The following is an 18285-nucleotide window of genomic DNA, read 5'->3' as shown; positions in this document are numbered from 1 at the left end:
CCAGGTGTACACACCGTTAGCTGTTAGCATCCAGGAACACCTGGACCAGGTGTACACACGGTTAGCATGACAGTTAGCTGTTAGCATCCTGAACCACCTGGACCAGGTGTACACACAGTTAGCTGTTAGTATCCTGAACCACCTGGACCAGGTGTACACACAGTTAGCTGTTAGCATCCAGGAACACCTGGACCAGGTGTACACACGGTTAGCATGACAGTTAGCTGTTAGCATCCTGAACCACTTGGACCAGTGTTACACACAGTTAGCTGTTAGCATCCAGGAACACCTGGACCAGGTGTACACACAGTTAGCTGTTAGCATCCAGGCAGTGGTGAGCCGTCAGGGCCAGCTAGATGATGATTCGATTAGATAGATTAGATACTTTATTCATCCCCAAGGGTACATTTGTCTGTGGCAGCATCAAATGAAGTTACACAATAAAATAAAAATATTAAGTATGGAAAATGCACAATATATACAATACAATGAAATTGGGGAACTCAAACGACTGTTGGGGCGGTTGGGGAACTCAAACGACTGTGGGGCCGGTTGGGGAACTCAAACGGGTGTTTGGGCGTTGGGGAACTCAAACGAGTGTTGGGGCGTTGGGGAACTCAAACGGGTGTTTGGGCGTTGGGGAACTCAAACGAGTGTTGGGGCGTTGGGGAACTCAAAGAGTGTTGGGGCGGTTGGTGAACTGAAACGACTGTGGGGGGCGTTGGGGAACTCAAATGAGTGTGGGGAGCATCTCAAAGAATAACATATCATAGTTTCCTTTCTCACCTCATCTACAGGAGCAATTTTGGGGTTAAGTGTCTTGCTCAAGGACACATCGACACGCGACTAGCGGAGCCGGGGATCGAACCGCGGATCCTCTGATTGAAGGACGGCCCTGCTATCCACTTAGCCACAGTTGCCCACCACACACATCACCTGATGATCACCTGAATACACCTGAACAAACGTGACACACCAGCTGACATAATGAGCCTGAAGCTCTGCTGCTGAAACCTGAAACCTGTTGAATTGATAATAATCATATTCAACTACATGAGTACACGGAGCTTAATAGAAATGTGATAAAGTGTATATAAATATATATTTATACATACGTATATATGTGTATATACTGTATGTATGTATATATCTGTGTATATATGTATGTGTATATGTGTGTGTATATGTGTATATATATATATACATGTGTGTATATACAGTGGTGTATAAAGTACCCAAAAGCCATACTTGAGTAAAAGTAAAGATACCTTACTGGAAAATGACTCCAGTAAAAGTCACCTATTAGAATACTACTTGAGTAAAAGTCTTAAAGTATCTGATATTTATTGTACTTCAGTATCAAAAGTAATTTTCTGATATTAAATGTACTTAAGTATTGAAAGTAAAAGTACAAGTAAATGCTGTTAATAAAAAAGCAAAGGCTCAGAATTTTGAGAATTATGAAGTTTATTCTTTTAAGTGCTGTGGCACCATGACCAAGGACATGGAGCTGTGTTAAACATAATTGTGTTGGCTGTGATCCATCCAGGAGCAACAATGTTCAACATAATATATTGTACATAAGTATACTTTTGCATCTACTGTGAACTTATCATCATAATTCTCCGAAAAGCAATACGACACTATGAAGGAGTTGTAACAGTGTGTTTATAAGTATGCTCATTCCGACTAGAGGATGTAGAGGGCAAATGCATAATGTTGTGTTCAGCAAAAAATATCCACTTGATGCATCAGGTCAGTGTTGTGAGAAAGGACACCTACCTTGTAAACTCCTATGAGCCTGATTTGAACACAACAGGCAAAGGTTTTGCTCAAGCTGAATCTGCAATTGGGCGACTGCTACCATCATAACTCCATCTGATCATCCACAACATGACTCAAATATCAAAACATGATCAATACTAAAGCAGCACCGAAAGTAACAACCCAGTCATTACTTGAAACTGAAAAATGTCCTGTTCATCTTCAAAAGAAGTTGGTTTTCAAAATTGCGACAATTCAGTCTCGCTCTTCTTGGGCTGAAGACTAGTCCTGCGATGCTAAACAGCCTTTCACAGGCCGCTGAGGCAGGTAGAGGTGTGTTCAGCTTCACACACAGCTTGCGCTCAGCTGGGAAGGATTTCCCTAATGCTAACTCTAATGCTAACCCTAATGCTAACCCTAATGCTGCGCTCTCGCGGCTCCTGTCAATCCTATGGTGTGGTGGCTAGCTAACGTTAAGTTAGCTAACGTTAGCCAACTAGTGCTGCAATGATTATAGCTAAGATGACTCAAATCAACACAATCTCACAACTGTCAACTCTTCCTCAGCTCACTAACTCGCTAGCGATCCACTGGTGTTGGTCTTTGTCACCACCGTAATTTGTTTCGGGAGTAGCAGGTGCTTCCATTTCTGCTTCCGTCATGAAGTCATCGTAGAGTGGAAGGTAGTCGCTCGCTAGCTATAGCATATAGCATCACTGGAATCAAAACACCGCGGCTTTGAGAGCACTTGTTTTGCGCATTAACGTGATTAACCAGTGATTTAACTTGCAAGCTAGGACCACTGATTCACCAAACCTGCTGCTTGCAGTCTGTGTTCCACCACAGTCCCCGACGTTGGTTGGTCTCATGATTCATTTTGTTTCTAAAGATAGATTTGATTTTGTAGCGAGTAACGAAGGTTTCAGGGGAAATGTATCGGAGTAAAAGTATCAGTTTTCTTTGCAAAATGTAGAGAAGTAAAAGTAAAAGTCAACAGAAATATAAATAGTAAAGTAAAGTACAGATATCCAAAAAAACGACTTAAGTACAGTAACGAAGTATTTCTACTTCGTTACTATACACCACTGTGTATATATATGTGTATATATGTATGTATATATATGTGTATATGTGTGTGTATATATGTATGTATATATATGTGTATATGTATGTATATATATGTGTATGTATATATGTGTGTATATATGTGTATATGTGTATGTATATATGTGTGTGTATATGTGTGTGTATATGTGTGTATATGTATGTGTATATGTATGTGTGTATATGTGTGTATATATGTATGTATATATGTGTATATATGTGTGTATATATGTGTGTGTGTATATGTGTGTATATATGTGTGTGTGTATATGTGTGTATATATGTATGTGTGTATATATGTATGTATATATGTGTGTATATGTGTGTATATATGTGTGTGTGTATATGTGTGTATATATGTGTGTGTGTATATGTATGTATATATGTGTGTATATGTATGTATATATGTATGTGTATATGTGTATATATATGTATGTATATATGTGTATATATGTATGTGTATGTATATATGTGTGTATATATGTGTGTGTGTATATGTGTGTATATATGTGTGTGTGTATATGTGTGTATATATGTGTGTGTGTATATGTATGTATATATGTGTGTATATGTATGTATATATGTATGTGTATATGTGTATATATATGTATGTATATATGTGTATATATGTATGTGTATGTATATATGTGTATATGAGATAAGAGATAAGGTGATCGATTCTAATCAGGACCGACTCATCTCCAACGAACCAACTAAGTTAAAGTTATTTAATGACGTCTTCTCGAGATAAAGACATCACACTGTAGTAATGTTGCTGTATGACGTCAGAAGATCAGTTTCACTGTGTTTCTGCGCCACACACGGAAGAAGAGGCGATGAGGCGCGAGCCTATGGCCAAATCCCAATGTCCCCCCTTATGGACTCACAGACTTTGAGGCGTGAGGGTTTAGGGATGTCCCACTGTCAAATCGTCAAGTGTTTGAGGCTCTCGCAGACATTTTGAGCCCTTTATGAACCCTTTCCGTAAGTCAGCATGGTATGCTGACTTAGCCTAAGAGAATTACCCACAAATCATTGCAATGTGACGTTAAACGGGGTGCTCATCCCCATATATAGGGATGGGTCAAATGCAGAGACACATTTTGGGGTTAAGTGTCTTACTCAAGGACACATCGACATGCTCCTATCGGAGCCGGGGATCGAACCGCCGCTCCTCTGATTGAAGGACGGCCCTGCGCTCCACTTAGCCACAGTCGCCCAAGATCAGCTCTAGACTATGGCTGTGTGGCTTAAAACCTTGTTGGGAAAACTGGATGTAATACAAGCATCAAGAATATGTAGTGGGGTCTTTAAAACAACATCTGTGCCGGCATTGCAGGTAGAAATGGGGGAAATGCCGTTGGAGCTGAGAAGAATACAGATCATGATGACATATTGGGTCAGTTTACAAGGACATAACAACCATCCAACAATAAGTGCTATTGAGCCATGCTGGGAACATGACAACAGGCCAACAAAGAGCTCTGGTTGGGTTGTTCAGAAGAAGGCTGTGAATTAGGTTATAGGAGTTATTCTCCAGCTGTGGTCCAGCTGTTCCTCTTTGGTTACTGCCACAGCCTGGAATAGATCTTGGCCTCCTTGAACTGATGAGAGATGAACATGGGGTAAATTGTAAGATCTTCAAGTCATACATCAGTTACCACAATTAAATACAGATTTATGGATCTAAAGACCCTAAAACTGGTAGAACAGCAGCAGCAGTAATCCCAGAATTCCATTTGGAGTGTGGGAAGAGACTCTGTGATGATTTATCTGTGTTTACATGTGAGATGATGGCCATAGAGTTATTGTGTTACAGTGGGTAGAGGAGGTCAGGCCAGAGAGAGTGGTGATTGCATCAGACTCATGTGCAGTGCTGACGAGTTTGACATGTTGCCACTCCAGAAGCAGAGAGGATTTACTGTTTGAAATACTACAATCATTTTTAAGAATCCATCAAATGCGGATAGCGGTTCATTTAGTGTGGGTCCATGTTGGAGTCGATGGCAATGAGAAGGCGGATAAAGCAGCAAAAGGGCTTTGAAGAGTGGGAGAAATAATGTTAATGTAAATATAAGTAAGTCAGAAGCTAAAGTGGTGATTAAGGGACACATCAAAAATATATGTCAGAACGAATGTAATAAAGGGAGTAAAGGAAGATATCTGTTTAAAGAGGAACCATTGGTTGGGAGCAGGATCTAGTGGACGAACTAGAAAAGAGGACATGATTATGACAAGACTAAGGAATGGCCATACTGGTCTGAACAGTTCCCTCTATGTTATTAGAAAGCATAATAATGGAAAGTGTACATTTTGTGGAGAAGAAGAAACCGTGGACCATGTTTTATTGTCCTGTCAGAGGTACGAGTGAGCGAGAGAAGTTTTGAAAAAAGTCTAAGAGAGATTAGAGGAAAGCTTTAGTGACAAATGTTGGAAACTTTTTCTGGAATATTTAGAGTCAACAACACTAATGAATAGAATTTGAGAAAGAAATGTATTATTATTAATTTTTTCTATTTTATTATTTTATTTTTTCTATATGTATATATATATATATTTATATACATATCTTTATTCATTTACACACATATGTGTATGTATGTGTGTGTATATATGTATATGTATTTCTTTTCGTTTGGTTGTCGTATTAGAGTCCTTAGTCCACACTCCAGATCAGTGGGAGGCGGTAATGCACCCGAAAGCTGTTTGCCAACCGCCAAAAAAGCAAAAGAAGAAGAAGAAGAAGCAGGCGGCTGAAAACGGTCCGATTTGAACGCAGTTTTTTGTCAACGCCCCTTTCTACGTCCGCCTGCTCTCATCTGCTTTCCAGGCGAGGCGCAGTTCAACTCGAACGAGCCTATTAAATGTACTCAGAAACATTAAGGGTTAAAGATGGAACAAAAAATAAACATGAAATCAGAGAATATTTATTTATTTATTCATCAAATATTAGATTTTGTCATTGAAGCTGTTTTGACAAAAACGAGTAAATAGATGATATGAAGTTACCTCATCTAGTGAGGAAAGAGCCTGAAGACGTTCACATCAGGGAGAACAAAGTATACAATAAATACACACAATTATACATCATAGTTATTGTAGTTTTCATGGTAACGTGATATGTTGCAGCAAAGTGCTGTCCCGTTCATATTTACACCATCTCAAGCCCTCACAGTCTCTCACACTCACCCTCAGTGAGTCCTTGAGGGTTCAGGGTTTGAGGGTTTAGGGGGACGTTGGGATTTATTATTCTGAATTATTCTGTGACAAATTCATTGTGTTCTTATATTTTGAAAACTTCTCCCCGGATGTTTTTATTTCGCTGTTTCCGGTTGGTTGTTTCCGGTCAGCTGTCAGTGAAGTTGTCAACATGTCGCAGAAAACCGGGTTTAACCGTGCTTAACCGGGTTTAACCGTGCTTAACCGGGTTTAACCGGACAGTCGATTTTGGCGGAAGAATGGACACGTTCAGTAAGCTAAGCAGCATGCTGCTGCACGTGCTAGAGACGGTGAGTTAGCAGCTAGTTAACGTTAGCTTACCTAGCCTCTGTTAGCTCACCTAGCATCGTTAGTGATCGATCGATGACGTCATTGATCAGTCTGTCCACGTTGTAAAAGTTATTATTCATAATTATTACTTCTGACTGACGTCACTACACAGGATTCAAATCTTCAGAACTTTTTTCAGATTTCATCTGTCCCTCTCAACCCGTCTGTCTCTCTACCCGTCTGTCCCTCTCTACCCGTCTGTCTCTCTACCCGTCTGTCTCTCAGAGGGAGCCTACAGTGGACCTGTTGGAGTCCTTTGTGGATCATTGGAAATCAATCACTAACTATTACATCAAGACGACAGGTGAGGTTTCACCTGAGACACAGTTACCTGTTCACACCTGATCAGCCAATCAGATTCACCCAGTGTGTGTGTGTGTGTGTGTGTGTGTGTGTGTGTGTGTGTGTGTGTGTGTGTGTGTGTGTGTGTGTGTGTGTGTGTGTGTGTGTGTGTGTGTGTAGATGACAGTCGTCCTGTCAGACAGACAGACATCCCCTGGTGTCTCAGACAGATGTTGGACATCCTGGTGTACGAAGAGAAGCAACAGGTAACGCACTTGACAGGTAGGAGTACAAGTACTCAGACTGTAGTACTTGTACTGTATTGATCATCGGCTGTATTGATCTTCAGGTGTATTGATCATCAGGTGTATTGATCATCAGCTGTATTGATCTTCAGGTGTATTGATCATCAGGTGTATTGATCATCAGGTGTATTGATCTTCAGGTGTATTGATCTTCAGGTGTATTGATCATCAGGTGTATTGATGATCAGGTGTATTGATGATCAGGTGTATTGATCATCAGGTGTATAGATCATCAGGTGTATAGATCATCAGGTGTATAGATCATCAGGTGTATTGATCTTCAGGTGTATTGATCATCAGGTGTATTGATCATCAGGTGTATTGATCATCAGCTGTATTGATCATCAGGTGTATTGATCATCAGGTGTATAGATCATCAGGTGTATTGATCATCAGGTGTATTGATCATCAGCTGTATTGATCATCAGGTGTATAGATCATCAGGTGTATAGATCATCAGGTGTATTGATCTTCAGCTGTATTGATCTTCAGCTGTATTGATCATCAGGTGTATAGATCATCAGGTGTATTGATCATCAGGTGTATAGATCATCAGGTGTATAGATCTTCAGGTGTATTGATCATCAGGTGTATAGATCATCAGGTGTATAGATCATCAGGTGTATTGATCATCAGGTGTATAGATCATCAGGTGTATAGATCATCAGGTGTATTGATCATCAGCTGTATTGATCATCAGGTGTATTGATCATCAGGTGTATAGATCATCAGGTGTATAGATCATCAGGTGTATAGATCATCAGGTGTATAGATCATCAGGTGTATTGATCTTCAGCTGTATTGATCATCAGGTGTATAGATCATCAGGTGTATAGATCATCAGGTGTGTTGATCTTCAGCTGTATTGATCATCAGGTGTATTGATCATCAGGTGTATTGATCATCAGGTGTATTGATCATCAGGTGTATAGATCATCAGGTGTATAGATCATCAGGTGTATTGATCTTCAGGTGTATTGATCATCGGCTGTATTGATCTTCAGGTGTATTGATCATCAGGTGTATTGATCATCAGGTGTATTGATCATCAGGTGTATAGATCATCAGGTGTATTGATCATCAGGTGTATTGATCATCAGGTGTATTGATCTTCAGCTGTATTGATCTTCAGGTGTATTGATCATCGGCTGTATTGATCTTCAGGTGTATTGATCATCGGCTGTATTGATCTTCAGGTGTATTGATCATCAGGTGTATAGATCATCAGGTGTATTGATCATCAGGTGTATTGATCATCAGGTGTATTGATCTTCAGGTGTATTGATCATCAGGTGTATTGATCTTCAGGTGTATAGATCATCAGGTGTATAGATCATCAGGTGTATAGATCATCAGGTGTATTGATCATCAGGTGTATAGATCATCAGGTGTATTGATCTTCAGCTGTATTGATCATCAGGTGTATTGATCATCGGCTGTATTGATCTTCAGGTGTATAGATCATCAGGTGTATAGATCATCAGGTGTATAGATCATCAGGTGTATTGATCATCAGCTGTATTGATCATCAGGTGTATAGATCATCAGGTGTATAGATCATCAGGTGTATAGATCATCAGGTGTATTGATCTTCAGCTGTATTGATCTTCAGCTGTATTGATCATCAGGTGTATAGATCATCAGCTGTATAGATCATCAGGTGTATAGATCATCAGGTGTATAGATCATCAGGTGTATAGATCATCAGGTGTATAGATCATCAGGTGTATAGATCATCAGGTGTATAGATCATCAGCTGTATTGATCATCAGGTGTATAGATCATCAGGTGTATAGATCATCAGGTGTATAGATCATCAGGTGTATAGATCATCAGGTGTATTGATCTTCAGCTGTATTGATCATCAGGTGTATAGATCATCAGGTGTATAGATCATCAGGTGTATTGATCATCAGGTGTATAGATCATCAGGTGTATTGATCTTCAGCTGTATTGATCATCAGGTGTATTGATCATCGGCTGTATTGATCTTCAGGTGTATAGATCATCAGGTGTATAGATCATCAGGTGTATAGATCATCAGGTGTATAGATCATCAGCTGTATTGATCATCAGGTGTATAGATCATCAGGTGTATAGATCATCAGGTGTATAGATCATCAGGTGTATTGATCTTCAGCTGTATTGATCTTCAGCTGTATTGATCATCAGGTGTATTGATCATCAGGTGTATAGATCATCAGGTGTATAGATCATCAGGTGTATTGATCATCAGCTGTATTGATCATCAGGTGTATAGATCATCAGGTGTATAGATCATCAGGTGTATAGATCATCAGGTGTATTGATCTTCAGCTGTATTGATCTTCAGCTGTATTGATCATCAGGTGTATAGATCATCAGGTGTATTGATCATCAGGTGTATAGATCATCAGGTGTATAGATCTTCAGGTGTATTGATCATCAGGTGTATAGATCATCAGGTGTATAGATCATCAGGTGTATTGATCATCAGGTGTATAGATCATCAGGTGTATAGATCATCAGCTGTATTGATCATCAGCTGTATTGATCATCAGGTGTATAGATCATCAGGTGTATAGATCATCAGGTGTATAGATCATCAGGTGTATAGATCATCAGGTGTATAGATCATCAGGTGTATTGATCTTCAGCTGTATTGATCATCAGCTGTATAGATCATCAGGTGTATAGATCATCAGGTGTGTTGATCTTCAGCTGTATTGATCATCAGGTGTATTGATCATCAGGTGTATAGATCATCAGGTGTATTGATCATCAGGTGTATAGATCATCAGGTGTATAGATCATCAGGTGTATTGATCTTCAGGTGTATTGATCATCGGCTGTATTGATCTTCAGGTGTATTGATCATCAGGTGTATTGATCATCAGGTGTATTGATCATCAGGTGTATAGATCATCAGGTGTATTGATCATCAGGTGTATTGATCATCAGGTGTATTGATCTTCAGCTGTATTGATCTTCAGGTGTATTGATCATCGGCTGTATTGATCTTCAGGTGTATTGATCATCGGCTGTATTGATCTTCAGGTGTATTGATCATCAGGTGTATAGATCATCAGGTGTATTGATCATCAGGTGTATTGATCATCAGGTGTATTGATCATCAGGTGTATTGATCTTCAGGTGTATAGATCATCAGGTGTATAGATCATCAGGTGTATAGATCATCAGGTGTATTGATCATCAGGTGTATAGATCATCAGGTGTATTGATCTTCAGCTGTATTGATCATCAGGTGTATTGATCATCGGCTGTATTGATCTTCAGGTGTATAGATCATCAGGTGTATAGATCATCAGGTGTATTGATCTTCAGGTGTATTGATCATCAGGTGTATTGATCATCAGGTGTATTGATCATCAGGTGTATAGATCATCAGGTGTATTGATCATCAGGTGTATAGATCATCAGGTGTATTGATCATCAGGTGTATAGATCATCAGGTGTATAGATCATCAGGTGTATTGATCATCAGGTGTATTGATCATCAGGTGTATATATCATCAGGTGTATATATCATCAGGTGTATTGATCATCAGGTGTACAGATCATCAGGTGTACAGATCATCAGGTGTACTGATCATCAGGTGTACAGATCATCAGGTGTACTGATCATCAGGTGTATTGATCTTCAGGTGTATTGATCATCAGGTGTATTGATCTTCAGGTGTATTGATCTTCAGGTGTATTGATCTTCAGCTGTGTTGATCTTCAGCTGTATTGATCATCAGGTGTACTGATCATCAGGTGTATAGATCATCAGGTGTATTGATCATCAGGTGTATAGATCATCAGGTGTATTGATCATCAGGTGTATAGATCATCAGGTGTATTGATCTTCAGGTGTATTGATCTTCAGCTGTATTGATCTTCAGCTGTATTGATCTTCAGCTGTATTGATCTTCAGGTGTATTGATCTTCAGGTGTATTGATCATCGGCTGTATTGATCTTCAGGTGTATTGATCATCAGGTGTATTGATCATCAGGTGTATTGATCATCAGGTGTATTGATCTTCAGGTGTATTGATCATCAGGTGTATTGATCATCAGGTGTATTGATCATCAGCTGTATTGATCATCAGGTGTATTGATCATCAGGTGTATAGATCTTCAGGTGTATTGATCATCAGGTGTATAGATCATCAGGTGTATAGATCATCAGGTGTATAGATCATCAGGTGTATTGATCATCAGGTGTATAGATCATCAGGTGTATAGATCATCAGGTGTATAGATCATCAGGTGTATTGATCTTCAGGTGTATTGATCATCAGGTGTATAGATCATCAGCTGTATTGATCATCAGGTGTATTGATCATCAGGTGTATAGATCTTCAGGTGTATAGATCTTCAGGTGTATAGATCATCAGGTGTATTGATCATCAGGTGTATTGATCATCAGGTGTATAGATCTTCAGGTGTATAGATCTTCAGGTGTATTGATCATCAGGTGTATTGATCTTCAGGTGGAGCACACAGGACCTTGTCTGGAGTATCTGCTGGAACACAAACTGTTGGAGACTCTGTGCACTCTGGGTAAAGCTCAGGTAACAATAGATCAATATAACTATTAATAATAACAGTTAATAAGATAATAATAATTCATACAAAATAAATAATTCCTCTCCTCCTCCTCTTCCTCAGTACCCCCCCGGTATGGTCCAGCAGGTCTTCCTGTTCTTCTCTAAGTTCTTGTCTCAAATCCAGAAGCCTTTGTTACAGCTGGTTAACGTCTACAGACCTGTGCAGGTAAATGTTACACCTGGTGTGGGGGGGGGAGTCATGTGACCTAACAAGCTGCTCTAATTCACTGATACATAATAAAGTCATGATGATGTCACTGTCTGACATCACCTCTGTTCCGCCCCCAGAAGCTGATTGGTCTGTGTGCACTTCCTGGTTGCCAGACTGAGAAGGAGGAAGCTCAGTTCTTATTGGTTCTCTGCTCCAGAGTCAAACAGGATCCGCCCACTCTCAGATACGTCTTACAGGTAACGAACACAGCGCCCTCATCACTAATGTAGTCATTAATAATAATAATAATAATAATAATGTGGTGATGATCCCTCTCACAGAATCAATAAAACACTTATTGATCCGATCACATTTAAATCTCCAGATTCTGGATCAACCAGCAGCCGGGACATCAGCTTCTGACCAATCACAGCCCGGCACACAGCCGTCCAATCACAGGACAGAGCCGCCGCCGCCCTCCGGCCAAACAGAGTCCGGCCTGCTGTCGGCTCTGCTGCAGCTCACCAGGAGTCCGGTCAGTTCACTACGAGTGATCACTTTAATGAGGTCATGATCAATCAGTTCACAGTTCAGATAATAAAGACGTCAACATAGATCCTTATCAGTCGTCATGCTGTCATTGTGTCTCCACAGAGGGCTCCGGTGTGTCTGAAGGCTGAAGGTGGTGTTGTTGTTGTCATGTTGTTGTTGTTGTGTCTCCACAGAGGGCTCCAGTGTGTCTGAAGGCCTATCACAGCCTCCTGCTGCTTTCTGCTCTCCAGTCTGAATCCTCAGGAGAGATTCTGTCCGATCGTACCCAGCTGGGAGAGCTGCTGGCTGGGAGGCTGTTGGAGCTTTACTCCCTGCTGCCTCTGGAGAGTCTGGATCCTGGAGAGGTGCAGAGCTGGCCTCATACACCATGGAGGTACACTCTGACTACACTCTGAATGCAGACTGAATACACACAAGTTTTAATATTAGTAGTAGCAGTAATAAAAGCGAGTACTTGTGTGTACTGATAACAGTAGTACTGGGTCCTTTATCAGGTAACTTCACTTCTTACCTGGTACATCACCATGGTAACCAGGGTAACTGATGCTGGAGACGTCTCACCGACCAATCAGCTCACAGAAGATAATATGAGCAAGTTAAATTTGCGTCTCTCTTTGTGTTCTCAGCTCTCAGTTCTCTCAGTCTTCTGATCACATGACCAACTTCTTCTCTTGGCTGGACTTCCTGGATCACCTGATGAGAGAAGCACCTCAGGTACACACACACACACACACACACACCTGCACACTGTCTGAATGTGTTGATATGTGCATCAGTATACATGTCAAAGTGTTGTTTATTAGATGTGTCGCACACTGTTTCATGTTAGTGTGTGTGTGTGTGGGGGGGGGGGGGGGTTTGTTAGCAGGTGTTAGCAGTGAAGCTAGCTCAGTGTGTTCATCGGTTTTGGTTGGTTGACGTTCTTCAGCCTCAGCTGCTACAAACGTAAGTTATACTACAGTAAAACACAGTTATACTACAGTAAAACACATATACTCTGTGTACCGACTGTACAGTTATACTACAGTTCAGGTGTGTGTCTGTGGTTCAGGTGTTAACAGGTGGTCCTGGTCTCCACCTCCGTCCTCTGTGCTGCTGTCAGACTCGTTCAGTCCTCGTCTCTGATGGATCAGCTGGTTCACTTCCTGCTGAGGACTCAGACTCTGACGCACCTGCTGCTGCAGCGATGCGACCACATCTCTGACCAGGTGAGTCCAGCTCCAGGACAAGAACATATATATAAATATAAATATATATACACAGTATATATTTATATCTGACGGTCCCCAGATCAGCCTGGCGTCTCTGTCTCTGGTGGACGAGTTACTACAGAAGCCTCACAGGGACATTCTGGACGTGCTGGTGTTGAGTTTCCTACAGAGTCGTAGTTACCTGTCTCCACCTGCTGCAGGACAGGACGACAGGTACGCCGAGGACAGCGAGTGAGTCCAACACACTGTGACATCACAACATGACGTCTTAAAAATCTTCAACAGCTGATTATGAAACGGAATAAACAAACATATCAATCACAGTGATAATAATGTGTGTGTGTCTGTCCTCTGACCTGTGTGTGTGTGTGTGTGTGTCTCACTGTGTGTGTCTGTGTGTGTGTGTGTGTGTTCAGTGGTCTGGATGAGGACCCGTTCTTCTCTGACAGCTTGTTGTCAGACAGTCAGCTGCTCCTCCATCTTCCTCCTCCTCCTCCTCTCTCCTCCTCCTCCTCCTCCTCCTCCTCCTCCTCCTCTGGTCCTCCTCTGTCTGGTCTGGGATCAGCTGCTGATGTTGTCAACAGGTAACGCATACTCACGTCTGATTGGCTACAGATAACTTCCTGTTAAAGAACAATGTGAACCGAGCAACGTCAGAGGAGATGAAACAACATAAACATCAACATGTGTGTGTGTGTGTGTGTAGTTTCCTGTGTTTAGTTCCGGTTCAGGTTCGATCCTCTCAGCTGCTGCAGGAAGGAGGATACGAGTCATACGTCCACGATGCTCACACACAGGTCAGAGGACACACACGCACACACACTGTAGCAGGGGAAAGCGGGGCAGGCTTGCACCTAACCCGGTGGTAACTCCGTCAGTAATCCGACCAGTCAGTGAGGAAGGGGCGAATCCTCCTGATGTTGTAGAGCAGGAATCTGCAGGAGCGTGTAACCGATGCAATGTTTGCTGAGAACAACAATTGGTCGTCCAGGGTCACAACCAGGTTCCTCGCAGTCCGAGTTGGCGTCACCACGGTATCATCAATGGTGATGGATAGGTCTCGGTGCGGGCAACCCTTCCCCGGGAGGAACAGTAGCTCGGTTTTGTCCAGGTTGAGCTTGAGGTGGTGTGTCGTCATCCACTTCGAGATGTCAGCCAAGCACGCAGCGATGCGTGCCTCCACTTGAGTGTTACCGGGGGGAAATGACAAGACCAGCTGGGTGTCATCGGCATAACAATGGTAAGAGAAGTCATGCGAGCGAATAACAGAACCCAGAGATGTTGTGTAGAGCGAGAAGAGAAGGGGGCCCAGGACTGAGCCTTGTGGAACCCCCGTAGTTAGCATGCGTGGTTCCGACACGGCCCCCCTCCACGTCACCTGGTAGGATCGACCTGACAGGTAGGATGCAAACAAGGAGAGTGCAGAGCCTGAGACGCCCATCCCCTCGAGGGTGGAGAGGAGGATCTGGTGGTTCAGTGTCAAACGCCGCAGACAGGTCCAGGAGAATCAGGACAGAGGAGAGAGAGTTAGCTCTCGCGGCGTGAAGCGACTCCGTCACCGCAAGGAGGGCTGTCTCAGTCGAGTGACCCACTTTAAACCCGGACTGGTGGGCGTCCAAGAGGTTGTTCTGATGGAGATAGGAAGACAGTTGAGTAAAGACAGCACGTTCAAGTGTTTTGGATAGAAAGGGTAGAAGAGAAACCGGTCTGAAGCTCTTGACATCAGAGGGGTCAAGTGATGGTTCCTTCAGAAGGGGGGTGACTCTGGCAGTCTTGAAAGCTGTGGGAAAGCATCCTGAGACGAGGGATGTGTTTATGAGGTGGGTGAGGAAAGGAAGGAGTTCAATCGCAATAGACTGAAGAAGAGGGGAGGGGATCGGGTCAAGGGAGCACGTGGTGGGGCGGTTAGATGTAACAAGGTTGAGGACCTCATTAGGGGAGAGGGGAGCCAGATAGGGTAAGATGGGGCATGGAGAGGGGAGGGAGAAGAGCTGGAGAGGGTAGAGAGGGAGAGGGTGGTGGACAGGGGGGCTGAGAGAAAGAGGATCTGATATCATTTACCTTCTTCTCAAAGAAGTTGGCGAAATCATCAGGAGGAAGTAGGAGGAGGGGGGGGGGGGGGTTGGAGAAGTGAAGAGAAAGTTTCAAAGAGTTTTTTAGGATTGAAAGCAGAGGTTAGGATTTTAGAGCGGAAGAACACAGCTTTAGCAGTAGATAGAGTGGTGGAAAACGTGGAGAGAAGAGATAGGAAATTAAGAAGGTCCTCCGGGAGTTTGCCTTTTCTCCATTTACGCTCAGCCTCTCTTAGGCTGTCAGTACGCACTGAGTCCGACAGCCATGGGGCAGGTGGGGTTGGCCGTGCAGGCCTGGAGGTGAAGGGACAGAGGTTGTCCAAAGAAGAGGAAAGGGTGGAGAGGAGAAGGTCAGTAGCAGTATCAGGGGATAGGAGAGAGAGAAGGCTTCAGGGTCGGGGAGAGCAGAGGTAACGGAAGAGGAAAGATCAGCGGGGAGACGGAGCGGAGATGACTACGGGTAGAAACCATGTGGGTAGGTGGAGGAAGTAAGGGGGGAGAGGAGAGGGAGAGGGAGTAAGACATGTAATAGTGGTCAGAGAGCTGGAGGGGAGTGACGGAGAGGTTAGCAGTAGAACAGTGTCTAGTGAAGATAAGATCCAGCTGGTTGCCGGCCTAGTGGGTCGGAGGAGAAGAGGAGTGCTGAGCCATCATCATGGAAGTGCGAGACTAATGAGTCGAGCTCCTCCAGGAACTCACCAAGTAAAATAAACGACAAAATAACAAAGATAGAAAATGAATCAAATAAAAATAAAAGACAAAACCACAATACTGCAAAACGGATTCCCATTTACTGTTGATTTAAACATGCATACCAATATGTAACACGTTTCTTTACAAAACAGTGAGATAAGAAGGATCTCACTGTCATTGTCACACAGGACAGACAGGTGTCTGTCCTGTATCCCTCCAGAAGCAAAATACACAACCTCATGTTAACTGGTTAGTCCTCACAAAGATAGCTGTTTCTGATGCTCCTCCTCCTTCGTCAGGTTACAGAGTGTCGGTCTCTCTCTCTGTCGTGGGATTGGCCGCTCAGTCTCCCCCCCCCCTCCTCAGGTGAGGTGAAGGAGTTCTTCGAAGGTCACCTGCTGAAAGTGCTGTTCGACCGACTGGGACGCGTCCTGGAGCAGGTAGATATCCACATGTCTGTCCTGTGGGACGATGACTCGCCTGGTCACCTGTCTGTCCTCTGTGACAATGACTTACCTGTACACCTGTCTGTCCTGTGTGACGATGACTCACCTGTACACCTGTCTGTCCTGTGTGACGATGACTCACCTGTACACCTGTCTGTCCTGTGACGATGACTCACCTGTACACCTGTCTGTCCTGTGACGATGACTCACCTGCACACCTCTCTGTCCTGTGTGAGGATGACTCACCTGTACACCTGTCTGTCCTGTGTGACGATGACTCACCTGTACACCTGTCCTGTGTGACGATGACACACCTGTCTGTCCTGTGTGACGATGACTCACCTGTACACCTGTCTGTCTTGTGTGACGATGACTCACCTGTCTGTCTTGTGTGACGATGACTCATCTGTCTGTCTTGTGTGACGATGACTCACCTGTACACCTGTCACAGGTGTGTTATTGGGGATCTTGTGTGATTTCAGCCCTATGAGTTGAACCTGAAACTGACTGCAGTTCTGTCCAGATTATCGTCCTTCAACCACCTGCTGCTGCACGAATACCTGCTCAACCCCTACATACACCTGTCTTACTGCTCCAGGTCGCTGTTCTCTGTCCTCATCAGGGTAAGACGCACAGACAGACATACACCTGTCTCACTGCTCCAGGTCGTTGCAGCTGACTTTTAAACTTTGAAATATGATCTATATTAAGATTGAATTGACTCGCCTGTCTTTTTTATCTGCCTGTCTGTCTGTCTGTGTCTCAGTTGATGGCAGAGTTGATGCAGAGAATCCAGCCGATTCCCAACCTGACAAACAGACTGTTGAACACCAGGAGAGACCTGCTCGGACTGAACCACAACACTGGGTAACTACCGGTCTGTCTGCCTGCCTGTCTTACATGTCCTGGTCTTTGTGGCCGTGTGCAGCAGATTACAGTTCCTCAATCACACTCGCTAAAGATAAACAGAGTTTACCTGTGTTTACTGAGCTTACCTGAGTTTACCTGAGCGTACCTGTGGATTTATACTCAGACTGGAGCACTTGACCCTGCTGAGAGGACTCGTCGTCCTCGAGGAGTTCTGTAAGGAGCTCGCCGCCATTGCCTTTGTCAAACTACCCTTGGACCAGCAGTGACACACCTGGACCAGCAGTGATCTTCTACCTGAGGACAGGTACACCTGTATGAACTGGAACAGAAAACTCTGCTGATCCACCTGGACTAAAGATGTGAACCTATTGAAGCCTTAATCGTCTGTCTCAGGTCACCCTGATTTTACAGTCTGATTTCACTGTGACGTCATAGTGACATCACTGTGACATCACAACCTGCACTCAAACAGCAGTTTTAGTAATTTATTATAGTTTTAATATTCTTCCATCAGTTTGTCTTTGATCTGATTGATAGAGGATCAATAAACTCCTCCTGGTTGTCTGTCTCTCTCTGTCTTTGTTGACATCAAAGTAAAAAATATATATATATCTCTATATATAGATATATATATATATATATATCAATATATATATAAAAAGGAAAAGAAAAATATAAATACCATTGTATTGA

At 42.9% G+C, this 18285-nt stretch overlaps 1 protein-coding gene across 1 annotated transcript; it reads left to right on the top strand.

Moving 5' to 3' along the window:
- The first annotated feature begins 6192 nt into the window (after positions 1-6192).
- On the top strand, positions 6193-18160 carry fhip2b (FHF complex subunit HOOK interacting protein 2B). The gene is given in 18 exon segments (XM_076082463.1): positions 6193-6377; positions 6643-6721; positions 6880-6965; positions 11481-11561; positions 11659-11763; positions 11886-12005; positions 12134-12283; positions 12474-12673; positions 12927-13014; positions 13169-13245; positions 13352-13508; positions 13591-13742; positions 13928-14095; positions 14218-14308; positions 16576-16716; positions 17205-17345; positions 17489-17589; positions 17756-18160. Coding segments are annotated over 18 exon segments (2091 nt in total). The 5' UTR covers positions 6193-6326; the 3' UTR covers positions 17859-18160.
- The last annotated feature ends 125 nt before the right edge of the window (positions 18161-18285 follow it).

The sequence above is a fragment of the Anarhichas minor genome, unplaced genomic scaffold, assembly GCF_050575085.1.
Source record: "Anarhichas minor isolate MPS153535 unplaced genomic scaffold, ASM5057508v1 ptg000095l, whole genome shotgun sequence".
Taxonomy (NCBI): Eukaryota; Metazoa; Chordata; class Actinopteri; order Perciformes; family Anarhichadidae; genus Anarhichas; species Anarhichas minor.
This window is presented reverse-complemented; position numbering and strand designations above follow the sequence as displayed.